The sequence below is a fragment of the Sus scrofa genome, chromosome 7, assembly GCF_000003025.6.
Source record: "Sus scrofa isolate TJ Tabasco breed Duroc chromosome 7, Sscrofa11.1, whole genome shotgun sequence".
Classification (NCBI taxonomy): domain Eukaryota; kingdom Metazoa; phylum Chordata; class Mammalia; order Artiodactyla; family Suidae; genus Sus; species Sus scrofa.
Genome location: NC_010449.5, coordinates 75,056,790 through 75,083,880, shown reverse-complemented (window position 1 = coordinate 75,083,880; position 27,091 = coordinate 75,056,790). Strand labels below are relative to the sequence as shown.

The following is a 27,091-nucleotide window of genomic DNA, read 5'->3' as shown; positions in this document are numbered from 1 at the left end:
GGGGGCTTATTGGAGCTGTAGCCGCCGGGCTACACCAGAGCCACAGCAATGCCAGATCTGAGCCGTGTCTGCAACCTACACCACAGCTCACAGCCACGCTGGATCCTTAACCCACTGAGCAAGGCCAGGGATCGAACCCGCAACCTCATGGTTTCTAGTCGGATTCGTTAACCACTGCGCCACGACGGGAACTCCTGACCAGCTTTTAAAGTGGTGCTAGAATTCAACATTCTACTCTCCCATATCTTCTCCAGACTTCTATCTAAATCCTAAATTACAGCTGAACTTCCTGACTTCTTTCATAGGCTAAGGGCTGCTGTTATCCAAACACAATAATTATGCTCATTAGACACTTCTAAACATTGTGCTTTGTCCAATCTAATCTCCCATCCATCCTTGCTCTTAAAGCTGTCTGATTTAGGATAATTTTTTTTGCTTCTACTTTGCTTTCCTTTACATCATGCTCTCTTCTGTTTTTTTCTCAAACCTCAAGGGATACTTTAAGATTGATGATTTATCCCCAGTGCGTGTTAATACCTGGTACGCCTAATAGTTTTTTAAGGAGTTCCCATTGTGGCACAGAAGAAATGAATCTGATTAGTAACCACGAGGTTGCGGGTTTGATCCCTGGCCTTGCTCATTGGGTTAAGGAGCCAGCATTGCCGTGAGCTATGGTGTAGGTTGCAGACACAGCTTGGATGCTATGTTGTTGTGGTGTAGGCTGGCAGCTGCATCTCCGATTTGACCTCTAGCCTGGGAACCTCCATAGGCCTCAGGTGCAGGCCTAAAAAGACAAAAATAGTCTTTTAAGTGTCAAACTCTCCAATTTACACTACAACTTCCTAAAGGACAGAGACTGTTCAATTTATCTTCCTAATCTAAGCACAAAGCACAGTGTTTGACATATACGTAAATATTGGTCAATAAATACTTGTGGAAGAGCTAAACATATGGATGGTCATGGTATGATCACTGCCAACATTTACTGAACCCTTTCCAAGAGTCAGAATCTATGCTGAGTGTCTTACATGCATTAATACATTTAATCTTTGCATGTATTAAATGAGATGGATACTGTTAGTATCACCATTTATAGATGAGGAAAACAGAGCTAGGATGGGTTGAATAGCATGCCTGGAGTTCCTGTCGTGGCTCAGTGGAAATGAATCTGCCTAGTATTCATGAGGACGCAGGTTCGATCCCTGGCCTTGCTCAGTGGGTTAAGGATCCGGTGTTGCCGTGAGCTGTGGTGTAGGTCACAGATACGGATCAGATTTGGCATTGCTGTGGCTGTGGTGTAGGCCAGCAGCTGTAGCTCTGATTAGACCCCTAGCCTGGGAACTTCCACATGCTGTGGGTGTAGCCCTAAAAAGACAGAAAAATAAAACTAATTAAATAAAAAGCATGCCTATGAAGTCAAGAGAAGAGTGTGGATCCAAACACAGACACTCTGGGCCCAGAACCTGAGCTTTTAACTCTGTACTCCATACTACCTACATCTGGCTGACCTAGTATTGGGATCCAGTGTACACTTCCGTGGTGGACTCACAAAATAACATATGGTTTCCACTTATAGCTTCACAAAGACCAGCATGAAGAAAGTACTTAGGACCTAATTTCTCAGCCATGAGAATGTTCAGCATTAAGGATATTTCAAAAGATGCAAGAGTAACTCCTTTGGATTGCCCTGTCTGGATGCAAAAGAATGAATTACAACAGTGATTCTCAAATTTCTATCCCAACTCAAGCCAGTCTGAATGAAAATTTTCAATAGTCTATTGAAAACGAAAAAAATAAAACAGTGAGATTTTCATGAAACTAAATATATTCAGGTATTAAAATGTCCTTTTATGAAGTGATGACAATATATGGTATTTTTTTAGGCTCTTTCCCGACAAAATGAAAAGTATGTAATTCTGTGTTGTCCACAAATTATTTACTTTATTGACCTTAATACTTAAAATGCAAAGACTTTTTTTTTTTTTTTTTGTCGTTTTGCCTTTTCTAGGGCCGCTCCTGCGGCATATGGAGGTTCCCAGGCTAGGGGTCGAATCAGAGCCATAGCCATCGGCCTACGCCAGAGCCACAGCAACGCAGGATCCGAGCCGCATCTGCAACCTACACCACAGCTCATGGCAACGCTGGATCCTTTAACCCACTGAGCAAGGGCAGGGATCGAACCTGCAACCTCATGGTTCCTAGTCAGATTTCGTTAACCACTGCACCACAACAGGAACTCCCTGCAAAGACTCTTTAACAAGACAATTCTATTTCTAGGTAACTAATCTGGAGAAAAAACTCGAAATTTGAGCATGTATTCAGAGAGGAACATGTGAGGTTTACTGCAGCACCTTTCATAAAAGCAAAACACTAGAAATAATCTAATGCCTACTAATGAGAAAACTATTAAACTATGGCACATCCATAGAATATTTATTCTACAAGAGCTTCTATACTAACATGGAAAGATCTAAAGAATGCATAGTTATCATTTTCTATATGTAGATACAAACATATACACATGCATAGAAAAAAGGATTAAAAGTATACTATCTCTTAAAATAGTGATTATCCTTGAGAAGAGAGGCAGGACTGAGGGGAGGGTTTATCAAAGCTAATTTTCCTTTGATCTGTACTAATTAAATTTCTAATAAAAATATATTCCTTGGGAGTTCCCGCCATGGCTCAGTGGTAATGAACCCAATTAGTATCCATGAGAAGGTGGGTTCAATCTCTGGCCTCACTTAGTGGGTTAGGTATCCTCATTGCTGTGGTTGTGGCTGGCAGCTGCAGCTCTGATTCTACCCCTAGCCTGGGAACTTCCATATGCTGCAGTTGCAGCCCTGGAAAAAAAAATTATACACACACACACACTCCTTTATCACATGAATATTCCTTCTGATTTAACAATAAAAATTTTTAAAGAGTACAAAAGGCCCTAACAGAAGACCTAGAACTGTTCTCCCAAAAGTCAGATGCTTGGGCCTAAAAACAATTATTGGTTTATAAAATCTCTAACTCTAGGACTGGTCTTTTGTTTCTGAAATTGACTACAGAAGCCCATGAATGTATCCACAGCACAGTATGTCATATGGTGTCCCAGCAACACTTCTGGGCAAAATAATCCCATGTCTGAAAATAGACCTATGACAGCAGTGATTAAAGCCTTTTGAACCTGAAAAATTAGAAATATAATCTAAACATCAAACAATTGAGGGTTAAATAAATTATGGTACACACACATAGGGAAAAATCACACAGTCCTCCAACAATGTTTAGACTAATAGTATAATTCCAATTTTGTAAAATAAATAAATAAACACATATGTGTATTTATATGGTTTTTTTTTTTTTTTTTTGTCTTTCTGTCTTTTTGCGATTTCTTGGGCCGCTCCCGTGGTATATGGAGTTTCCCAGGCTTAGGGGTCGAATCAGAGCTGTAGCCAGAGCCACAGCAATGTGGTATCCGAGCCGCATCTGCAACCCACACCACAGCTCACAGCAACACTGGATCGTTAACCCACTGAGCAAGGGAAGGAATCGAACCAGCAACCTCATGGTTCCTAGTCGGATTCATTAACCACTGCGCCATGACGGGAACTCCATATTTATATGCTTTCATAAAAGTCTGGAAAGGAATTCTCACTGTGGCTCAGCAGTAATGAACCTGGTAAGTATCTATGGGGATGCGGGTTCGATTCCTGCCCTCTCACTCAGTGGGTTAATGATCCAGCCTTGCTGTGAGCTGTGGTGTGGGTCGCAGATGAGGCTTGGATCCCGCGTTGTTGTGGCAGCTGCAGCTCTGATTCGACCCCTAGCCTGAGAACTTCCACATGTGGCCCTAAAAAGCAAAAAAGCAAAAAAAAAAAAAAAGGCAAAAAAAAGGTGTGGAAGGATAGAGACATCAGGGCTCAAGTTGTGAAATTATGAGTGATTTCTTTCTTTCCTTTGTGCCTTTCTGTATTTTCCTTTTTTTAATACCATGAATGCACTGGAATGAGGAAAAAACTTTTAAGACAATATCATTGATGAGAATATAAGGAAACAATTGTGTAAAGCAGCATTGACCACTAGAAGTGGAAATTCAGTGAAAATCACATACACAACATTAAACATTCTAGTAGCCACAATTTTAAAAGGTGAAATTAATTTTAATATTCTTCAAGGCAGCATATTCAAAACATTATACTTCAACATGTAACCATGTTAATATATTTTACATTCTTTTTTGGCTGTTCTCATGGCACGTGGAGGTTCCTGGGCTAGGAACTGAATGGTGCCACAATGGTGATCTGAGCCACAGCAGTGACAACACCTCCAGATCCTTAACCTTTAGGCCACCAGAGAATTTCTTGATCTGTTTTTAAATTTCATAATTCACAGGTGAAAAACTAGATTTACACTTCCAACTTGTTCCAAACATGCTGTTTTCCAAAGACTGAAAAAAGTTTTAGTGCCTATTTTTAAATTAATGGAAATTAAATACAAATAAATTATTTATTTTTATTTATTTATTTATTTATTTTTGGTCTTTTTGCTATTTCTTTGGGCCGCTCCTGCGGCATATGGAGGTTCCCAGGCTAGGGGTCGAATCAGAGCTGTAGCCATTGGCCTACGCCAGAGTCACAGCAATGCGGGATACAAGCCGCATCTGGGACCCACACCACAGCTCATGGCAACGCCGGATTGTTAACCCACTGAACAAGGGCAGGGACTGAACCCGCAACCTTATGGTTCCTAATCGGATTCGTTAACCACTGCGCCACGACGGGAACTCCCCAAATAAATAATTTAAATTAAAAAAGTTTTTTGGGGTAAGTTTCCATCGTGGCGCAGAGGAAATGAATCCAACTAGGAACCATGAGGTTGCAGATTTGATCCTTGGTCTCGCTCAGTGGGTTAAGCATCCGGTATCGCTGTGAGCTGTGGTGTAGGTGGCAGACTCGGCTCGGGTCTGGCACTGTTGTGGCTGTGGCGTAGGCTGGCTGCTGTAGCTCCGATTAGACCCCTAGCCTGGGAAACTCCATATGCTGCAAGTGCGTCCCTAAAAAGCAAAAAATAAAAATAAAAATAAAGTATTTAAATAAAATTTTTTTGATCATCACACAACATACCACTTTCTTTTTTTATAACCTCTGCAAAATTTTGAAGGGGAGATGGTAGCATGAAATGAAATGTCAATTCGTCAGTCTCGCTAGCTACATTTCAAGTGCTTGATAGTCCATAGGGGCTTATGGCCACCATACTGGCACTGATCAAGCATTCCAGCTATTATATGAAGCAACAATAAAACTACAATATCCCCATTTTATAACTTCCAGTGAAATAACGGATCTAGGCAATGACACCACAGAAAGCAAAACAACCTGACAGAAGTATATATCACAACACCACCTTTGAATTACTCCAACACATGAACAGATAAAAAAGACTAACAGGGAGTTCCCACTGTGGCGCAGCAGAAACAAATTCGACTAGTATCCATGAAGAAAAGAGTTCCATCCCTGGCCTTGCTCAGAGGGTTAAGGATCTGGCACTGCCGTGAGCTGTGGTATATAGCTTGCAGACACAGTTCGGACCCTGCATTGCTGTGGCAAATGCCGGCAGCTGTAGCTACAATTTGACTCCTAGCCTGGGAACTTCCATATGCCATGGGTGTGGCCCTAAAAAGCAAAAAAAAAAAAGACAGACTAACCAAGCCTTTAGATCTTATTACCAACTGATAGGAAATACAGAGGAAAGAGAAATGTATTAAAAGACAACATAGTGGAGTTCCTGTCATCACGCAGTGGTTAACGAATCCGACTAGGAATCATGAGGTTGCGGGTTCGGTCCCTGCCCTTGCTCGGTCCCTGCCCTTGCTCGGTGGGTTAAGGATCTGGCGTTGCCGTGAGCTGTGATGTAGGTTGCAGACGCAGCTCGGATCCCGCGTTGCTGTGGCTCTGGCGTAGGCCGGTGGCTACAGCTCTGATTAGACCCCTAGCCTGGGAACCTCCATATGCCGTGACAGTGGCCCAAGAAAATGGCAAAAAGACAAAAAAAAAAAAAAAAAAAAGACAACATAGGGAGTTCCTATCGTGGCGCAGTGGTTGACGAATCCGACTAGGAACCATGAGGTTGCGGGTTCGGTCCCTGCCCTTGCTCGGTGGGTTAGCGATCTGGCGTTGCCATGAGCTGCGGTGTAGGTTGCAGATGTGGCTCAGATTCCGTGTTGCTGTGGCTCTGGCGTAGGCAGGTGGCTACAGCTCTGATTAGACCCCTAGCCTGGGAACCTCCATATGCCGTGGGAGCGGCCCAAGAAATAGCAAAAAGACAAAAAAAAAAGACAACATAGGGATGTAATCAGCAAAATCCAAACTATAGGAAACACTACAGGACCAACAACATAGATTATGCAACAAGAAAAAAATGGGGGAAATGAAGAATTACAGATTTAAAGAGACCTAAAATACTTACCAACCAACTAATGTATGAATCTTGGTTGGATACAGATTCAAACAAATTATAAAAAACAAATGATACAATGATAGTGAGAAATCACTGCTAATTTTCAAGATGTAGTGATTATGGTTACATTAGGAAAAAAAAGTTATTTTTTACAGATAAATACTAAATTATATACAAATAATATGCACTATGCTACCTGGGATTTGCTTCTTAAAACATCAGATAAGGAAAGTTGGCAAGTGTAAATAAAATATAAATAAAATAAGATTGGCCATGAGATGGTAATTTTTGCAGCTAGGTATAGGGTGCATTATTCCATCTCTGCTATTGTGTATGTTTGAACCTGTTGTAATTAAAATCATTTAAAGTTGAACTTTTTTTTTTTTGTCCTTTTGCCTTTTCTAGGGCCGCTCCTGCGGCATATGGAGGTTCCCAGGCTAGGGGTCGAATCAGAGCCATAGCCATCGGCCTACGCCAGAGCCACAGCAACGCAGGATCCGAGCCGCATCTGCAACCTACACCACAGCCCATGGCAACGCTGAATCCTTTAACCCACTGAGCAAGGCCAGGGATCGTACCTGAAACCTCATGGTTCCTAGTCAGATTCGTTAACCACTGCATCACGACAACGGGAACTCCTAAAATTGAACAATTTTAAAGGATACCTTTTTTTTTTTTTTTTAAGGGCCACACCCACAGCATATGGAAGTTCCCAGGCTAGGGGTCGATCTGGAGCTGTACCCGCTGGCCTACACCACAGCCACATCAACACAGGGTCCAAGCCACGTCTGTGAGCTATACCACAGCTAACAGCAACACCAGATTCTTTAACCCACTGAGCGAGGCCAGGGATTGAAACTGTGTCCTCATAGGTGCTACTCAGATTTGTTTCCTCTGAGCCATAACGGGAACTCCAAGATATTTTATTTTATTTTTTGTCTTATTGCCACTTCTTTGGGCCGCTCCCACGGCATATGGAGGTTCCCAGGCTAGGGGTCAAATCGGAGCTGTAGCCACTGGCCTACGCCAGAGCCACAGCAACGCGGGATCCGAGCCGCATCTGCAACCCACACCACAGCTCACGGCAACGCCGGATCCCTAACCCACTGAGCAAGGGCAGGGACCGAACCCGAAACCTCATGGTTCCTAGTCGGATTCATTAACCACTGCGCCACGACGGGAACTCCCAACTCCAAGATATTTTAAAAGAGCATGTCATACTGGGTTTCTTCTTCAATCTGGTCACTGTCACCTGGGAATAGTCTATGATGAACCTAAGCCCAACATTCTGCTATAAACACTGAAGAGGATATAAAAGAAATTAAGTGACTCAGCCTTTGACAACAATCTTTTTTCAAGTGAAGATTAACAGCCAAGAGACAATGAGCATACAATTAATAGAACCAACCAACATACAAGGAAATGCCACACTGCTGTTACTGTCCAAATACAAGGTGCAGTGACAAAATGCTGTGGTGAGAGAAAATCAACAGTGATTAATTTAACCTGGCTGACACAACATTTCACACCCACTACAACAGCTAAAATAAAAATGGATGCAGAGCAGCCAGAATGCTCATTCACTACTGGTCATAAAATGGTGCAACCCTTTGGAGAACTGTTTGGCAGTTTCTTTTAAAGTTCACATGATCCAGCAATTCCATTCCTAGGTATTTATCCAAAGGAAATGAAAACATAGGTCCACAAAAAACAATGTTCATAAAAGTCTTATTCATTATAGCCAGAAACTTGAAATAATGCTGAGTAAAAGAAGTCACATAAAAATTATATATTCTATAATTCCATTTATGTGAAATTCCAAAACAAGCAAAACTAACCTAAGGAACTTTCCGAGGATATGGGTGAAAATGTTCTAGATCTTGTGGTTACATGGGTGTATACTGTTGACCCTGGCCTAGTACAGTGGGTTAATGATTCAGCATTGCTGAAGCTATGGCTTGGATCTGATGCCCCCCACCCAGCTTGGGAACTTTCATATGCCACGGGTATGACAAAACAAACAAACAAAAAATCTCCTTGAACACCTACAATTGATCTTCGACAAAGGAGTCAAGTATATGAAATGCTAAAACGGACTGCTGCATCTAAATCAATGAAACCAGAACACACGCTCACACCATGCACAAAAATGGACTCAAAATGGCTTAAAGACCTAAACATAAGGCAAGATACCAGAAAACTCCTAGAAGAGAACATACACAAAACATTCTCTGACATCAACCATACAAATGTTTTCTTAGGTCAGTCTCCAAAAGCAATAGAAATAAAAACAAAAATAAACCAATGGGACCTAACCAAACTTACAAGCTTTTGCATAGCAAAGAAAACCAAAAGGACAACCTACGGAGTGGGAGAAAATAGCTGCAAATGATGCAACCAACAGGGGCTTAATCTCCAAAGCATACAAACAACTCATACAACTCTACAGCAAAAAAACAAACGACCCAATTGGAAAATGGGTAGAAGACCTGAACAGACGTGTCTCCAAAGAAGACATACAGATGGCCAACAGGCATGTGAAAAAATGCTCAACATCACTAGTAGGGAAATGCAAATCAAAACTACAATGAGATACCACTTCACACCAGTCAGAATGGCCATCATTAGTAAGTCTACAAATAACAAATGCTGGAGAGGGTGTGGAGAAAAGGGAACCCAACTACACTGTTGGTGGGAATGTAAATTGATAAAACCACTATGGAAAACAGTAAGAGATACCTCAGAAACTAAACACAGAACTACCATATCATCCAGCAATCCCACTCCTGGGCATATATCTGGACAAAACTTTCACTGAAAAAGATACATGCATCCCTATGTTCACTGAAGCACAAATCATAACAGCCAAGTCACGGAAACAACTTAAATGTCCATCAACAGATGAATGGATTAAGAAGATGCGTACATAATACTCAGCCATAAAAAAAGAATGAAATAATGCCATTTGCAGCAACGTGGATGAAACTAGAGACTCATACAAAGTGAAGTAAGTCATGAAGAGATAGGCAAATACCACAGGATATCACTTATATCTGGAATCTAATATATGGCACAAATGAACCTAACTACAGAAAAGAAATGAACTTGTGGACATGGAAGACAGACCTGTGGTTGCCAAGGGGGAGGGGGAGGGAGGGAGATGAACAGGGAGTTTGGGGTTAGCAGATGCAAACTACTGCATTTGGAGTGGATAAGCAATGAGATCCTGCTGTATAGCACAGGGAACTATATCTAATCACTTGTGATGGAACATGCTGGAGGATAATGTGAGAAAAATAATGTATATACCTATAACTGGGTCACTTTGCTGTACAGCAGAAATTGACAGAACATTGCAAATAAACTATAACAAAAATTTTTTTTTGAAAAGGAGAATCGATCATACACACACAAACAAATCTCCTTGAACTGAACACTTAAGAACTCTGTGTTTTATTTTAATAAAGCATGAAGAAGCAAACTGGAGCTTAGATAGAAAAGACAGTTGCCTCGAGTAATTTGCTAAGAGGATAGCAATGAAGCATCTGAGATTAGGGAGTAATACGATGAAAAAGAAGTTTAAAGAGGACCTGTATGCTATGATTTTGTACACTGTGTCTTGGTATAGACTCTAAAGTCTAGAGGGGATATGGCCGTAGGAAAACTTTGTTGGAGGTATCACACAGAAATAAAGACATAAATTAATGAGAACAAGGGTAATGGGAATGGAAAGAAAATCAAGCAGAAAGGTTCCAAAGGAAAAAAATAGTTTTTAAAAGAGAATAATGACTCTAAAGAACTAGGTTCCAGATACCTGACAGACTGATGGGATCAATATATGAGAGGAATATTGGGAAGATGGCTTAAGACAGGAAATGATGTATATAATTTTAAAAAGACAGAGATGAGGTATCAAGAGAAGATTTAAATTGGGAGGGTGCCAACTAAAGAATGTCACTGTGCTACCTGGTTCTACAAGAATTAAGTCATCAGCCACTGCATTAAGTTATCATCACCGACCTTCAACACACCCTAAAAGGGGTTCAAGGTGGAATGTTCAGGAATGTTCTCTGTGCTCTGGGAAAACTGGAAGAGGTGGCCTTTAGATAGATATTTTCAGGAGAAAATTTTATGAACCCAAATTCTTGTATCTTCCCATACTTAGAAAGGCACTATGACCATTAACTAAGATATCTGTTCTTCCTGACTAGCAACAATTTTCGACAGAGATGTGTGTTTGATTATAGGTACCCTTCTCCAAAATCACATAGAAGCTGACCTCCTCCACTTACCTCCTCGGAGCAGTTCCTCAGAGCTATCTAACAGGCTGTCTCCCGGGCTACAGTCCTCAGTAGGTCCCCAAATAAAACTGAACTCACAGCTCTCATGTTGTGTGTGCTTTTTCTTCACTCAACAAGGGATTTGATAGTACAGGATTACAGAAAGAAATATGGAGTAAGTCAGCTACGGAGAATGAAAGTTGAAGAACGAATAATTCACAAAGAAACCCTGTTCATAAAACCTATTATGTGTATAGTAATTCACAGCTAACTAATTGCTTTCAAATGTATTTAATATACACAAAAGAAAGAGAATGATGGACAGAGAAAGATATTTGAAGGCAGAAAGTAAAGTATTTTGGGAAAGGAGACCAAAAATTTTAGAGAAGTACTGAATAAATATGGATTCAAAGAAAATAGAACCTTGCTACCCAAAGGCTAGTCCCCAGACAAGCAGCATCAGCATCACCTGGAAGTGCTGCAAAAAAGTAGAATCTCAGGTTCCATCTCAGGCCACCTGAATTAGAATCAGCATTTTAACAAGATCCCCACATGATTCTTACGCATTTCTAAGTTGAGAAGCCCAGCCAAAACACAGTATTTCCTTAAACTGCAGGTCTCAACCTATCAGTGGGTTATGAAATCAACCTGGAATAAAATTCAAAATGCCGGAGCATATCACACACAGTTCTTTTTGTGTTTGTATGGCACCATGAGGTAAAAATTTTTTGTGTAGGTTGAAATTTTTTAAAAGGTTTAATAAAACATTGACCATAAGTATAGTAATAACCTCTTCTTTGGACTAAAAGAGGACTAAGAGGACACGAGAATCCATATGTATGGAAAAGATAAAAGCATTCACGTGCTAATGTTTTAGACTTTTGGGAAAGTGACCCACACTAAGAAATACATATGAACTAATAACACATACCTGTTATAATAAATATACAAAATAAAAATAAAAATTACACAATACTCTTACCCAGAAGTAAAACCTGATTTTTTTTTTCTTTCATTGCCCGTGACATACTGACTTATTAAACTGATTTTACAATCAGTGACTCTTTTACAGGTCACTACTCAAAATTTGAAAAATAACAGCCTTACAACTTCTGCAGCTCCATACCAAAAAAACAAACAACCCCATCAAAAAATGGGCAGAAGATCTAAACAGACAGTTCTCCAAAGAAGACATACAGATGGCCAAAAAACACATGAAAAGATGTTCAATATCACTCATTATTAGAGAAATGCAAATCAAAACCACTAGGAGGTAACATGTTACAATAGCCAGAATGGCCATCATCAAAAAGTCTACAAACAATAAGTGCTAGAGAGGGTGTGGAGAAAAAGGAACTCTAGTACACTGTTGGCGGGATTGTAAATTGGTGTGACCACTGTGGAGAGCAGTATGGAGATGCCTCAGAAAACTAAACATAGAACTACCATTTGATCCAGCAGTCCCACTCCTGGGCATCTATCCAGAGAAAACCACGACTTGAAAAGACACATGTACTCCAATGTTCACTGCAGCACTATTTACAATAGCCAAAACATGGAAACAACCTAAATGTCCATCGACACAGGAGTGGATCAAGAAGATGTGGTACATATACACAATGGAATATCACTCAGCCATTAAAAAGAACGAAATACCAGCATTTTTAGCAACATGGATGGACCTAGAAATTATCATGCCATACAATGAGACACCAACATCAAATGATTTCACTGACATGTGGAATCTGAAAAAAGGACAGACTGAACTTCTTTGCAGAACAGATGCTGACTCACAGGCATTGAAAAACTTATGGTTTCTGGAGGAGACAGTTTGGGGGGTGGGGGGATGTGCTTGGGCTGTGGGATGGAAATCCTGTGAAATCAGATTGTTATGATCATTATACAACTACAAACGTGATAAATTCATTTGAGTAATAATAATAAAAAATAATAGCCTTTAACATGCCTCCTGGCCTCAATCCTTAGCTAAGAGGTGGAGGTGGATCAGAAGGACTAAAGAGGTTAATGGTTATTATGCATGGTAAATACACTAAGGAGCTCACAAAATAACGATAGACTTACTTAGCTGTAATAAAACCTAAATAACGTTGCACTGCATCAATTGTTCGTTTTTGCCTCTCTGTCTGAGGGTACACAGGAGGAAATAGTAGATAAGATTAATGAGGGTTGGTGAGGAATCACAGGAGGCGGGATAGAGATGAAGGAAACACTTGAAACTAACAAGAACTAGGGCACTGATAACTAACCTGCCTCAGTCAAGGAAGTGAGACTGGTCCAGGATGCTGGGTCAGAAAGACAGGTGCTGACTGAACACGCTCCCAGCTTTGTTTCCTGACGGCCGGCTGAGGCACTACACCTTGGCGACAACTAGCAAAGGCTTACAGTCTAGTTCCTGGGAGGCTCCCAGTTCCCTAGGCTAACCTTTTGGTGCTGTGCTCAGAGGAACCTACGTTAGGGGCTGGGAGAAGCAGGTTATCTGGGTATGAAGGATGGAGAACAGAGCTTATTCCAAGAATACGAGAGAGAAGGAGACCAAAATGCTGCTAGGCCTTCTCTATGACTGCGGCGGTTCGAATACAGAGAGAGCCCAAACAAAGGCGGCCTCTTTCTGCGTCAAGGCACACACCTGGAGTGAAAGCAACCACTGCCGAGACCCCAGGGTCCGCTGGCTGGGCCAACCCCTAGCTCTCAAAGCCCTCTTGCCCCCCCCCCCCCCATCCCATCACCCCTCGCGCGGAGTCCCGAGGCTGTCAGCCCCCTCCAGGCTCGGGAAAGGCATGGTTTTCCTTCCCGGCTTCTCCCTTAAGGCACTGCGGCCAGCCCAGTACCACTGAGTCTTGGCAAGGGTAGCAGTGCTCCCACCTTCACTTTAATTAGCATCTTCCTCCCAGTTTAGAGCTGCACACAGGTAAATTGCTGCTTCTGCCGCTGCGGTCGCCGCTACCGCTCCCCAGCACTCCGCCTGTAGAAGTCACTTCTGCTTCCGGGTCACTGTCTGGCTCCACCCACCCGCTCCACCCCCTCCTTTCCACGGGGTTCTGGAAAGGCTCAGAAGTGCTCTCGCGTTTCTTTTTGGGGGCATAAAAAAAGAAGGCAGTCCGTTTAGTTACAGCAGAGATGACGCCACTCCGATCCTGAGAGTCCCTAGCGAGCCAGGGCTAGTGGACAGTGGGGGCGGGACGAATTACTTCTCCCATCATGCCAAGGAGCAGGCCCGCGCGTCCCACCCTGGGAGTTGTAGTCTCCTGTCCCTTGAATCCAACGGCATTCTCAGCGTGTGAACTCTGTTACCCAGAAGTCTTCTCAGGTCCTCCACCGAAGCTGGAATTCCTTGGTTAATTGTTCTCTCTGGCTATTAGCGGAACCTGTTAGTGTGGCCCACGAAGGTCAGCGGAGCTGCGCGAGGCTAGTTGCTAAGCAAGAGGACCTTCGGTCAACTGCCACCTGGGCCTCGACGAGAGGAAGTGAGTACCCCTACTCCGGAAGCTGGTTATGGGACCCCACTGTTCCCTCCTGGTCGGCTTCTTACCCCAAATTTCTCTTTGCAAGGGCAGGAAAAAGAAGAGTGACCTTTCTAGGGTCACTCACGACTCCGCTCCAGTTCTTCTCCTCCAGGAAATAGTACGTGGGATGGAAACACCAATAATAATTGAAACCACGGGACAGGTCTGAGGTGACTGTCTTCACGGACCGTGCCTCGGCCAGTGCTCTGATCTTCCACATCTAAGCAAGAAGCCCTGCCATTAAGGCCTAAGAGGAGATTGGTTCAGCTACCACTTCCTTACTTTTCCTACCCTCCAGGTCTCAAATTCGTCACTACCCCGAAGTCCCTGCCATGCCTCACATCGACAACGACGTCAAACTGGACTTCAAGGATGTCCTGCTGAGACCCAAACGCAGTACCCTTAAGTCTCGAAGTGAGGTGAGCCTGCTTCCTTTGTTGCTTCTTCTTGAGCCCACCTAATTGCTCCTGGTGGGCCAGGACTGAGACAGATTCCTGGCTCTTGCCCTCCTGCAATACTTGTCTTTTGGATCAATAAATGCTCAGTGTCCTGTTCCTATCTGCAGGTGGATCTCACAAGATCCTTTTCATTTCGGAACTCAAAGCAGATGTACACTGGGATCCCCATTATCGCTGCCAATATGGATACTGTGGGTACCTTTGAGATGGCCAAGGTTCTTTGTAAGGTAGGACTTCCCTTGTGCCCCTTCCTCATAGTGTCCAGGTTTGGGGGCTGACTGCAGAGGTATCTGCATCTCCACCCCTATCTCAGGTCAACTCTAGCAATTAACAGTGAGGATGCTCAATTTACTGTTTTAAAGCAGTACTAAGACCCCTTTATCTGGATTCAAAAGGCCATCTGGATTTTTAAGTTGGTTTTTTGTGGGTTTTTTTTTTCGCTTTTGAGTTGTATGAGTTCTTTATATGTTTGAATATTAACCCCTTATCAGATATATAGTTTTAATTTTTTTTTTCCCATTCAGTAGGTTGACTTTTCACTTCGTTGATGGTTTCCTTTGCTATGAAGAAACTTGTAGAGGTATCATGAAGGGATGTTGAATTTCTGCATCTCCTGAGATAATCATATGGTTTAATTTTTAATTTTTGTCTTTTGGAGCTGCACCAGCGATATATGAAGGTTCCCAGCCTAGGGGTTGAAATCGGAGCTACAGCCACAGCAACCCAGGATCCGAGCTGCCCTGTCTGTGACCTACACCACAGCTCACGGTAACACCAGATCATTAACCCACTGAGCGAGGCCGGAGATTGAACTTGTGTCCTCATGGATACTAGTCAGATTCATTTTCACTGAGCCACAATGGGAACTCTGATGATCATATAATTTTTGTTTTGTTGATATGGTGTAGCATGTTGATTTCACCCAGTAGGTATTGTTTAATTGCCACACATTTTTGAATTTTTCAGTTTAATTTTTGTAATTGGTTTTTTAAATTTCATGTCATTGTGGTTGGAAAAGATGCTTGGGTATTCCCATTGTGATCCAGCCTTGCCTTGAGCTGTGGTGTTGGGTGCTGACATGGCTCTAATCCTGCCTTCTTGTGGTGTGGCCTAGGCCGGCAGCTATAGCTCCGATTAGACCCCTAGCTTGGGAACTTCATATGTTGCTAGTGCAGCCCTAAAAAGCAAAAAAAAAAAAAAAAAAAAAAAAAAAAAAGAGAGAGAAAAAAAAGAAAAAGAGAAAAGATGCTTGACATGTCAATCTTTTAAATTTTATTAAGATTAAAAAAAAAAAAGGCCGAGTTGTGAAATTCACAGCTAAGTTTTGCTCCCATTTTTCTGATATATGAATGGAACTTTCCCTTTTCTCCTGTCCAGCAATTTATACATCCTGACAACTTTTTTTAACATCCAGGTCATCTTCTCCAAATCATATGCATCTCTCTTTACACTACTGTTAGGACACTGAGCATTTACTGTTTTAGTCCAGAAACTAAATATAGAGTATTGAAAAATTCCTAATTAGAAGATCCTAGAGAGAAGCAGCTTATTTCCTTTCATGCCTATTTTTTTTTTTTTTTTTAAACCTTTCTCTTCTTTAAGTCCTAGGTTCCTGGGAGTTTCTGAGATGAGCCCCAAAATAGAATGTGTTTTTCTTATATACAGGTTATTGTTCAGTTTCAAAATGGAAGATGCCGCTCCTGTCAGTAGTATTACCTGCCTGTATACTTGTAGCTGAGAAGGTAGATAGCTATTTTGGGTGCCCTGAGAACGTTGGATTCTTCTGGTTAATGTAGCCCTGGTGGATGGATTCTGCTGCTGCTTGTGGTTCTCTTAGCCTTAAAGACTTCATCTCCTTTTCTCTGTTTTCAATTGCTGTAAGTCTTTATGGAATGTCTGCTGTCCTTTCTCTGAGGTTCATGGTTATGCAGTTTTACTACTGTATTACTGTTGTCATTCATCAAGTGCTTAGGAATCCTGCTGTTGCCCACTGTCCACCTGGCCTGTGCAAGAGAGGTAAGGAATAGTGAATCTGACCTCAGTGTTGTTTTTGTTCTTTGGTTTTGTTTCGTTTTTTTTTTTTTAATGGCTGCACCCATGGCATATAGATGTTCCTGGGCCAGGGGTTGAATTTGAGCTGCTGCTTTGGTCTACGCTGCAGCTGCGGCAGCGCTGGATCCTTTAACTCACTGTGCCAAGCTGGGGATTGAACCTGTGCCTCCACAGTGGCTCAAGGCACTGCAGTTAGATTCTTAACCCACTGGGCCACAGCAGGAACTCCTGACTTCAGGGTTAACAGATGTTCTGTTTTTTGTCATTTTATGGCTGCACCCGTGGCATATAGAGTTTCCCAGGCTAGGCGTCAAATCTGAGCTGTAGCCACTGGCCTACGCCACAGCCACAGCAATGTGGGATCCTTAACCCACTGAGTGAGGCCAGGGATTGAACCTGCGTCCTCAAGGACACTAGTCAGATTTGTTAACCGCTGAGCCACAGTGGGAACTCCAATCCTTGCTAGGATTGCCTTGATGCTTTATGTTTCATTACTGCTAATGAGTGCTAAAGAAGTCAGATTTGAGAGATACAGTCAAGTCTCTCAGTAATAATTAAAAAGTTGGTTGCAAGCAAAGATCTTTTGAGATCTTTGAGTATGCTCATCATGCCACCTGTGCCAGTATATCTCTAAGGTCTGCTGACTTCCTAGAGTGATTTTTGTCTTTTTGGCATGTTGATGGCAGAGTGTTGCTGAGAAAGCAGAATTCAGTACCAGCTTTAGCTCAGTAGTTTTTGATGACCTCTGAGAGTAGCATTTACTCTTCCTTACTGCTGGCTGATGCGTGACTCCCTTGGATTTCTTGTCAGTTGCAAGATTTGTGCTGTCTCAGTCAACTGTCTCTTGTCTTTTTGCATGTCTGCACTTATTGGGGTGGGGGTGGGGGCACTCAGAGCACCTGGAAGTTCCCAAGCCAGGGACTGAACCTGTGCCGTAGCAGTGACACAAGCAGTAGCAAAGCCGGATCCTTAACCCACAGGGGAATCCCTGCATGTCTGCACTTTTTAAAGCAAAAATGCTAGCAGTCACAGTAGCCTTGGAATGCCTTTCTCAAAGTACAGGGATGTTGTCTGCAATTTGTTGAGCTAGGCAATACAAGTCTGATGAGTCATTATATCCTTAAACTTGGTTGACTGAAATAGACTTTTCGAGTTGGTCCCTGTCTCAAGAAAATTTGTCTTACTCCAGAGAAGATAGAGAAAGGGTAGCACCTTACTGGCTCTGTTAACCTTTAGACTTTACCTTTTGTGATTCTGTGAGCATTTAGACTCATTGAATTACTGCTGGGCCAGAAGAGACCAAAAAAGAGGTTAGTTCTGTCATAGGTTATCATAGGAGGAAGGGCTGAGTCAGTGCAGGCGGGCAGTGGTTCAGTCCAGTCTCTTCATGGTTCTTTCTTGTCTACTGCTTGTCCCAGTGCACCAACAGCTTGTCCTTGTCACCTGTTAAATCAGAAGCACGGGATATGCTGGTGGGTGAAGTCCAAACCAGGTAACTTTGTACGTTGGCGGGAGTGTATGACAAGTACTAGCTTATGGCAAAAAGCCCTACTGGATTCATGGGGAGAATAATGGCTGAAGTGAAATCACAGCTCGACCACTGACTTCTTCAAGTTGCTCCTTACAGACTTCAGTCCTTTTGTCTTCAGATAGGATGGTATGAAGGTCTATTTTTAGAAAAAGAGACTCTTTTAACAGAATTCTCTCCTTTATGATGGCTTCTCCCCAGTTCTCCCTCTTCACGGCTGTCCATAAACACTACAGCCTCGAGCAGTGGAAAGAGTTTGCCAGCCAGAACCCTGACTGTCTTGAGGTAACACTGGTCCTCCCAAATACCTTCCTTATCCCAGTCTTCTAGGAATCCTTGTTTGGCTTCCTGGGGACCAACCCTTACCTCCCTACCCCTGTTTGCTATTCAGCCAGGCGGTTTCTGACATGCCAATGGCCCTGTTTCTCTCACAGCATCTGGCCGCCAGCTCGGGCACAGGCTCTTCTGATTTTGAGCAGCTGGAACAGATCCTCGATGCTATTCCCCAGGTGAAATACATATGCCTGGACGTTGCCAATGGCTACTCTGAACACTTTGTTGAATTTGTAAAGGATGTGCGGAAGCGCTTCCCCGAACACACCATCATGGTACGTCGCCGTGGCCCTGAAGCTGGCCCATTCCTCTCCTTCCTCCACTCTTCCCTGCCACTCCATTTTGTTACAGTTCATCTGAGCAGCAGTTCATCTCTCCTCTGCTGTGTTATGATTTTCCTAGTTCACTTAATCATGTCACTGGGTGATCATCCATGGCTGCATGCTTTAAATGTTTGTTTACTGGCCAGGGCAGTTTTCTCTGACCCTTGATACAGTCTTTGTAAATCCAAATGGAGATACACTTGCAACTAAGAGACCAACAATTTAAAATAGTCTCATATATATATATATATGTATGTACATATAGAATCCTATATCAAAACTGCAGGGTGACTGCAAACCAAACATCTATAATTGACACACACACACATAAGAAAAATCAACTCAAATACAACACTAAAGATAGTCATCAAACCACAAGAGGAGAGAACAAGAGAAGAAGGGAAGAAAAAAGAGCAACAAAAATCCCAAACAGTTAATAAAATGGCAATAATTACTTCAAATGTAAATAGACTAAACGCCCAACCAAAAGACATAGACTGGCTGAAAGGATACAAAACCAAGACCCATATATATGCTGTCTTCAAGAGACCCACTTCGCTTCTAGGAACACACAAACTGAAAGTGAGAGGATGAAAGAAAATATTCCATGCAAACGGGAATCGAAAGAAAGCTGGAGTAACAATACTCGTATCAAACAAAACAGACCTTAATAAGAGGCAGGAAGGACGTTACATAATGATCAAAGGATCAATCCAGGAAGAAGATATAACAGTGGTAAATATATATACACCCAGCAGAGGATCACCTCAATATATACGGCAACTGCTAACAACCTTAAAAGAAGAAATTGACAATAACACAGTCTTTGCAAATCCAGTGCCCGACATCACACACCAGATCACAAGGGAATGCTTACACATTGTACGTACTTCTGGTACACATACACCTGCCCACAGAAATGGGCAGGCACTACAATCCTACCAAAGAGGTTGCATGAGAGAGTGTTTTTTATTTATTTATATTTTTTACAAGCTCAGGGGAGTGATGACAAGGCCTCCTTTTCATCACAACATCGAGTGGTCTCTCTGTCCTGTCCACCAAAAGCAAATACAATTGTGTAGATGGGTATTTAGCCTGTATTTCCATGTTTTCCCCTTTTTCCTGAAGCCAGAGAGGTTTCATAACATAACAGCTAAAACACAAGATATGTTTGGGTCTGTGGGCATGGAGAGGGAGAGAAATCTGCTGTAAATTAGTTGTGGGCTTGGTCCAGTTGGACCTCAGCTTTACCTTAGTACAACAGTGACACTGGCCCCTTACCTCAGCTTGGGAAGTGGGCTCCTTTGAAGAGGCTCATTTCAAAGCCCTCAGAGGGCCCAACAGAAGGAACCCAGGCACCCATCTTTGTAGTAATGTTGGAAGCACACAGCTTCCTCTGTTTCCGGTCCCAAGAATGCTGACTGGATGGTTCTGTCCCAGGCAGGGAATGTAGTAACAGGAGAGATGGTGGAAGAGCTGATCCTCTCTGGGGCTGACATCATCAAAGTGGGAATTGGACCAGGTAAGCCGGTTCACTGGGGGCCACCAGCCACCCATTCAGTGGCCAGCACCCCTGGAGAACCTGACTCTCATCCTTGTCACGTTCTTCACAGGCTCTGTCTGTACCACCCGGAAGAAAACCGGAGTGGGGTATCCACAGCTGAGTGCGGTGATGGAGTGTGCAGATGCTGCGCACGGTCTCAAAGGCCACATCATCTCGGTAAGGCCCACAGGCAGGGTAGAGTGTGAGGCTGCCAAACAGTGGGGTTTTCTGCCAGGTCTGGAGGCTCTGGGAGAGGTGGATCAGGACTCTTGGGTTCCTGTCAGCTTGGAGGTGGGCCATTGGGAACCTCCTAGAAGGCTTGGGAAATCATGCTCTCTCTTCACAGATCTCCTTACTTTGCAGGATGGAGGTTGCAGCTGTCCCGGCGATGTGGCCAAGGCTTTTGGTAAGGACGTTGGGAGGGCATGGAAGGAGGATCTTGTTGAAGAGGATGAGTCACCTCTGAGGATCTAGGATCAGGCTAGGGAAGTCCAAGAAAGCTGTTCAGATTTTTTTTTTTTTGTCTTGTCTTTTTAGGGCCACACCTGCGGCATATGGAGGTTCCTAGGCTAGGGATCGAATCAGGAGCTGTAGCTGCCAGCCTACGCCACAGCAACATCAGATCTGAGCTGTATCTGCAGCCTACACCACAGCTCACGGCAACGCCAGATCCCTTAACCCACTGAGCCAGGCTAGGGATCGAACCTGCGTCCTCATGGATGCTAGTTGGGTTCATTAAGCACTGAGCCATGACGCGAACTCCCAGATTTTTTTTTTTTTTTTTTTTTTTTTTTGTCTTTTTGCTATTTCTTGGGCCACTCCCAAGAAATATGTGGCATATGTAGGTTCCCAGGCTAGGGGTCTAATCCGAGCTGTAGCCACCGGCCTACACCAGAGCCACAGCAACGCGGGACCCGAGCCGTGTCTGCAACCTACATCACAGCTCACGGCAATGCCGGGTCATTAACCCACTGAGCAAGGGCAGGGATCGAACCCGAAACCTCATGGTTCCTAGTCGGATTCGTTAACCACTGTGCCACGAGAGGAACTCCCCCAGATTTTTAACGGCCGCACCTGCAGCACATGGAAGTTCCTGGGCCAAGGACTGAATCTGAGCTGCAACCTGAGCTGCTACAGTCAGGTTCATAATCCACTATACCACAGCGGGAACTCCTCAGATTCTTTTATAATCTGACTAGTGACCTGAAGCCTGTGATGTCACCTGGGGCAAGCCAGCAGGGGAAATCCTGAGATTCTCATCCCGACTCTCCAAGTGCACCATCTGCAGTGTCCCTGGAACTGCTGGATAGTGTAGATGCCCAAGCCCTGCCCCCAGACCCACAGACTCTGGCTCTGGAGAGTGGGGCTGCAGATCTTCACTCCCACAGCTTCCTGGGTGATCCTTGCTCACACTAAAGTTGGAGACCTTTGCTCAGCTGGGGACAGTAAAAAAAAAAAAAAGGGTGGTCAGAAGATGAAAGCAGCAAAAAGGAGAGAGCAGAATCCAGGCAAGGCACCTCCAGAGGCTCTTTTTAAATTCTTGGAAAAGTCAGGCTCACTGAGGAATAGAAGCCAGGGCAAAGCAGGCCTGTGTGCTGGGTTGTGGACCAGCTAGGGAAACAAAACCAGGAAGATACTGGAATCATTGTCAGCCCTGAGACTTTGATGTGAGTTGCTTTTGGGGGCACGAAGGCGGGCGCCTGAGCGAGATTCATCTCTTTTCCCTCTTGGTGCTGGCAGGGGCAGGGGCTGACTTCGTGATGCTGGGTGGCATGCTGGCGGGGCACAGTGAGTCAGGTGGTGAGCTCATCGAGAGGAATGGCAAGAAGTACAAGCTCTTCTATGGAATGAGTTCTGAAATGGCCATGAAGAAGTATGCGGGGGGCGTGGCTGAGTACAGGTAGGTGTGGGGGCCAGAAGCCGAGGGTTCTGATAAAGTGTGACTTTCTAAGTAAGGTGGCGACAGACCTCAGGGCTGCTGGGAGATGGATGGTACAGTTCTTGGGGGAAGAGGGGAAACTGGGGTAAATGATAGAGACTGGGGAAGAGTCATTTGGCTTAAGGAATCCAGAAAGAAAAGCTAAAAAAGCTTTTCCTCCTCTAAGGGCCTCAGAGGGAAAGACTGTGGAGGTGCCCTTTAAAGGGGCTGTAGAGCACACCATCCGGGACATCCTTGGAGGGATCCGTTCTACCTGCACCTATGTGGGAGCAGCTAAGCTAAAGGAGCTGAGTCGGAGAACTACCTTCATCCGTGTCACCCAGCAGGTGAATCCCATCTTCAGTGACGAGAGCTAGACCTGACAATTCTGCCCTCCCAGGGCACCAGCACCCCTTCTGCAATTCCCAACTCCTAGGACTCTTACTTGGTCATTTCCTACCCTCTCTCTGCTGAGGGCTCCTGCAGTGATTCTGCACTTATCTATCTGCACGTGCAAAATGCCCAGGGTACTCACTGGGGAGGAAGCAAGGAAGGCAGGCTGAGAAAATGAAGTAAGATAATCAAACAGGAATCTGGGGACCCGGCATTCTGAAGATTATTAAAAGGAAGAGATGCTGATTCATACATAAGGGCTTTATGTGGGCTTGGTCTGGAAGAGACAGGTCTTTAGAATCATGTTTTGTTCATCAGATTCATTAAATAGAATCTGGAATATCTACAAAGCTCAGAAGTGTTTATATATTTTAAGTACCTCAATAAAGAGAAATCCCAGAGTTCCCATGGTGGCTAGTATTGAAACTGACTAGTATCCCTGAGGATGCAGGTTCGATCCCTGGCCTCGCTCAGTGGGTTAAGGATCCGGCGTTGCCGTGACCTGTGGTATAGGTCACAGATGTGGCTCGGATCCCGTGTTGCTATGGCTGTGGGGTAGGATGGCAGCTACAGCTCTGATTCAGCTGCTAGCCTGGGAACCTCCATATGCCATGGATGTGGCTCTGAAACTCAGTGACATCAACATAGGTTCACTTCCAGGAAGAAATCACCCAAAATTAGTGGGAACAGCTAAGATCTGGTCTGACTACCAAAAAAGCACATTATAATTAAGAAAACTGCTCTTCACTATAGCAACAGAAGAGGGAGCACTTGCACTGAAAAAACAGGAAAGGCCCATAAAACTCCTTTCTCTCTGAAAGATACATCTGTAAAAGCTGACCCAGAAAAATCCAACATATACTCAAACGTAAAGATAATGACAAAAAAAAAAAAAAAAAAAAAGAAAGAAAGAAAAGAGATTCTGGGGTTTTCTGCACAAGGCTAGCATCTGGGTGCTGCTCTAAGGCACTGACCCAGCAGAGCCAAGGACAGTGCATACTCTTCCCACAAAGCATCTCCGTCCTAGTGCCACCGCTCCCAGGGAACCTGGCAGTAGGAGGCCTTACAAAAGTCTATTCTGGTATCAGGACTCACATAGTATTTTCAGAGTAGCCAAAGGAAACTTCTTATCCAGGCTCAGCTCTGGTAACCTTTTCGGGCACATCTGAACAGCACTCTCCAGGGGAAGTGAAATGGCAAAGGGATCCCCTTCCAGCCCTGGAGAGGCCGGTTCTGTTTCTAAGGAATAACCTACAGTGACCTTAAAGAAGCCTTAATTCCCCTCCCTCACACCAAGACAGTCTTTTAAAAAATCCCAAATTTAATTATCAAGCTTCACAAAGTGATTTTTTAACTATGTAGTCAGTCCAAGCCTAGGCTTCCACTTTATTCCCCCAAACTGCATGCAGAACTGAGGAGGAAGGAACTGGCTGAGTGCCGCGAGCACGCCAGTCCTATCGTAGGAGTCTAGAACTGTCTATATGGTCAGGGAAAGGGACAGACTCAGCACTGGGGTCAGAAGGGGGGAGGTATTCACAGAAGGTGGGGATCAGGGTGTCAAACTTTGTCTTCTGATAGTTTTCCAGAGATTCCTGCAGAGAAGGGAGCAGGGACATCCTATCATCACTGAGACATGCCCTGAGCCCCTGTCCTCCAGACCATGTGGCTTTCTGCTTGGTTCTGCCACTAAGCGCCCCTGCCTCCCCCAGCTTTCCATTGCTTCCTACTCACCTTTCCTTCTCTCGGGCCATTTTCCTCCTCCTCCTCCTCCGAGTCCAAAACCAGGTCCCCTATGGTAATGTCAGAGCTGCACAGAGACGGAGGACACGCTGCAGGGAGGAAACCAGAGTCCAAGTACTCTTCTCGGTGAACATCGACCCTCGAGTCTCCAAGAGAAGGGGCTGTCTGACCCGGTCCTGACTCAGGATGACCTACCTGGCTTCCTGGCCCTCGGAGGTGATAATGACAGTCTCAGGGGGCCCATGGGGCAATCCAAGCAGTTCCTGAGGCGAGAGCAAACAAAGACAGGGTGAAGGGAAAGCAGGCAGGGAATGTGCCACTAGGAGGGAGAAACAACTGGTCTACTCACTCCTTTTGCTCTGAGGCAGACAGGTCAATTGGGTTCTCCTTCAGAGCCCTTCCCCCCAGGGTCTTGGATGGACTCCTAGACTTGCCAGCAGAGGCCGCTCTGGTGCCCACTGCACCTGCTGGATCTGCCATGTGTGTCCCATGTTCTTCCCTGTTTTCAGGCTTAGATATGACTTGTGTTGGTGAACCCAGATTCCTAAAGGGGAACAGCATAACTGTGGGGCGCTCCTTATGGCCTCCGCTAGTGGATGCCCACCGAGACTGGATTCTTCGCCGGCCTAGAGGGGCCAGATTGAAGTGGTGGCCAGCCAGAGGTTCTGGGTGCTTCCTTGAGATTGGTCCCTGTGGAAGGTGTGGGCCAGGCTGGGCTTTTGGCAGAGGGTTGTCGAGTGCTGGTCTTGGCTGCTGAGGAGGACTCTGCCCCATGGGCTCTGAGGTGGTCGCTGAGTCAGTAGCAGAGCACTCTGAAAAAGCAAGCAGAGCTGCTTAAAAAGGCAACCTACTGGAGTTCCCCTCCTGGCTCAGTGGTTAAGGAATCCGACTAGGAACCATGAGATTGCAGGTTCGATCCCTGGCCTCGCTCAATGGGATGAGCGTAGCCTTGACCTGTGCTGTAGGTTGCAGGTGCGGCTCGGATCCCGTGTTGCTGTGGCTCTGGCGTAGGCTGGTGGCTATATTTCTGATTAGACCCTAGCCTGGGAATCTCCATATGCCGCGGAAGCAGCCCTAGAAAAGGCAAAAAAGACAAAAAAAAAAAAAAAAAAGTCTCAGGCTAGACATTCCACCCCCAAATTCTTAGTTTTCAGAGATGGTCCTGGTACCTGGAGGTGGCCACCCCATGTCCACAACATACTGGCTCAGGACAAAAGAAGTGACAGAAGCTCCAGGCTGCATCCAATTCAGCACATCCTGAAGCTGTGGGCAAGGAGAAGAGAGGCATAAAGACCACAGTCCTTGACACAACCACCCACATTCTACCCTTAATGTGTTTTGTTCCCAGAAACCTGCTGTGCCTGCAGTGTAGGCAGTGCTTTTTCCAGCTGACACAAGTATTCAAAAAACAGCTTTTCCATGGCAGCCAGGAAAGTTTCCCCATACTCTTGCTCAAGTCCCTGCAGGAAGGAAAGAAGCAGGTCAGAAAAGGACTAAAGAAAAAGCTACACCATAGCTTCCAAAGCTGCCAGTCCCACCTGTAGGTTCGAAGCCAAATCAACAGAATCCTTTGCTAGTTGCTTCACCTGCTGGCAAAAGGTTTCCTGGGCCTCTGAGATTTTCCTCAGATCCTGCTTTGTCTGTTGGGAGTAAGGAAAGCAAACAAGTTAGGGACATCAGGACCAGTGACAGGAAGGAGGAGCAACTGTGCTGCCCTAAGTGTTAACTGGGGGTAGGGCTTCTTCCAGGGACGACTCACGGCTTTGGGGTCCCGCACCACAGGTCCAGACTCTGGGAAGTGGTGATTCAGGGCATTCAGAACCTGGGCCCAAGGCCGGCCCTGCAGGATCAGCTCCACCACCAGCTGTGAAGAATACTGAGCTCAGAATCCCCACGTCGGGGCAAGCTACCCTTTTCCAACCAGTCCCACTCCAGAGCGGTCGGTCCAGCAGAGGACCTCGTATCCCTCCCCTTTCCCCTCAACCAGGTCCTACTGACTCCAATACCTTGGCCTTTAGGCCCATACACAGGCGTTCATGGTGCCGGTAGCGAACCAAGCCAGGGGCAGCAGCGCGCAGGGATCGCAGAAACTCCAATACTCGCGGAAAATGCTCCACGCGCCGTCCGCGCACAACTTGCCAGCTGGCTGCGGCTGCGAAGCGCAGGGCTGCGGGACCAGCCTCCGGGGGCGCGGCCATGGCCGGCGGGCTCCACCCCAGGGGCCGTCCCTTTTGGTTCCTACCTCCAAGGCGAGGCTTCGCGACTCCTCCTAGGGGTGGGGCTTCCGGTGGCCCTCCGACTCCGCTATTTTGGTCTGCGCCGCATAGTTCGCGATCTGAGTCCACACCCTCCCGTGGGTCACTAGAATTCTAGGGTTTTTTTCCCCAACTCTGGATGCAGCCCGAATGGAGAAGCTGGCCAGCTACACTGGCACCAGGTTGCTGTGTCTTAGACGCCGCCGCAGTCTCTAACCGGACGGCTACCTCGCTTCGGCTCTGCCACCAGTTTCCCTACCCCGGAAAAGGGTGGCAGTGGAGAACCAATGGGCCTTC

The 27,091-nt window shown here is 44.9% G+C and overlaps 3 protein-coding genes across 10 annotated transcripts in view; 1 reads left to right on the top strand and 2 right to left on the bottom strand.

Annotated features, from left to right (window-relative positions):
- Positions 1–13,934, bottom strand: part of NEDD8 (neural precursor cell expressed, developmentally down-regulated 8) — a 15,959-nt gene extending 2,025 nt beyond the window's left edge. The window contains exon 1 of the mRNA XM_003128544.4: positions 13,611–13,934. Within this exon, the coding sequence (XP_003128592.1) occupies positions 13,611–13,628 (18 nt within the window). The 5' untranslated portion in view covers positions 13,629–13,934. The remainder of the gene's footprint in view (positions 1–13,610) is intronic.
- GMPR2 (guanosine monophosphate reductase 2) lies at positions 13,802–23,201 on the top strand. 3 transcript variants are annotated; one of them, XM_021099212.1, is made up of 11 exons: positions 14,119–14,212; positions 14,550–14,670; positions 14,817–14,936; positions 16,375–16,586; positions 18,491–18,574; positions 18,724–18,897; positions 20,386–20,467; positions 20,559–20,665; positions 20,852–20,894; positions 22,229–22,388; positions 22,594–23,149. In XM_021099212.1, exons 4-11 carry the CDS (start codon positions 16,515–16,517, stop codon positions 22,781–22,783), a joined length of 912 nt encoding a protein of 303 aa, XP_020954871.1. In that variant the 5' UTR covers positions 14,119–14,212; positions 14,550–14,670; positions 14,817–14,936; positions 16,375–16,514; the 3' UTR covers positions 22,784–23,149. The 3 variants fall into 3 exon arrangements, with proteins under 3 accessions (XP_001928049.1, XP_020954871.1, XP_020954868.1); XM_001928014.5 differs by lacking the exon at positions 16,375–16,586 and having other exon boundaries at positions 13,802–14,212; positions 22,594–23,201; XM_021099209.1 differs by lacking the exons at positions 14,119–14,212; positions 16,375–16,586 and having other exon boundaries at positions 14,549–14,670; positions 22,594–23,150.
- Positions 15,986–27,091, bottom strand: TINF2 (TERF1 interacting nuclear factor 2). Of its 6 annotated transcripts, none has more exons than XM_021099208.1 (9): positions 26,546–27,077; positions 26,299–26,403; positions 26,078–26,179; positions 25,892–25,999; positions 25,709–25,802; positions 24,889–25,351; positions 24,735–24,802; positions 24,531–24,628; positions 16,269–20,969 (listed from the first exon to the last, which is right to left on the bottom strand). In XM_021099208.1, exons 1-9 carry the CDS (start codon positions 26,735–26,737, stop codon positions 20,841–20,843), a joined length of 1,359 nt encoding a protein of 452 aa, XP_020954867.1. In that variant the 5' UTR covers positions 26,738–27,077; the 3' UTR covers positions 16,269–20,840. The 6 variants fall into 6 exon arrangements, 3 of the variants coding, with proteins under 3 accessions (XP_020954867.1, XP_005666294.1, XP_001927960.1); XM_005666237.3 differs by lacking the exon at positions 16,269–20,969 and adding an exon at positions 21,579–21,924 and having other exon boundaries at positions 26,546–27,087; XM_001927925.5 differs by lacking the exon at positions 16,269–20,969 and adding an exon at positions 22,228–24,391 and having other exon boundaries at positions 26,546–27,088.

Excerpts from the sequence above, each read along its gene's own strand:
- GMPR2 (XM_001928014.5), top strand. The coding sequence starts at position 14,584 with ATGCCTCACATCGACAACGACGTCAAACTGGACTTCAAGGATGTCCTG. Across the intron at positions 14,937-18,490 it reads TGGCCAAGGTTCTTTGTAAG|TTCTCCCTCTTCACGGCTGT; the intron begins GTAGGACTTCCC and ends GCTTCTCCCCAG. Across the intron at positions 18,898-20,385 it reads TCCCCGAACACACCATCATG|GCAGGGAATGTAGTAACAGG; the intron begins GTACGTCGCCGT and ends GTTCTGTCCCAG.
- TINF2 (XM_001927925.5), bottom strand. The coding sequence starts at position 26,737 with ATGGCCGCGCCCCCGGAGGCTGGTCCCGCAGCCCTGCGCTTCGCAGCC. Across the intron at positions 25,352-25,708 it reads CATGGGGTGGCCACCTCCAG|AGTGCTCTGCTACTGACTCA; the intron begins GTACCAGGACCA and ends TTGCTTTTTCAG. Across the intron at positions 24,803-24,888 it reads TCTGCCTCAGAGCAAAAGGA|GAACTGCTTGGATTGCCCCA; the intron begins GTGAGTAGACCA and ends CTCTCGCCTCAG.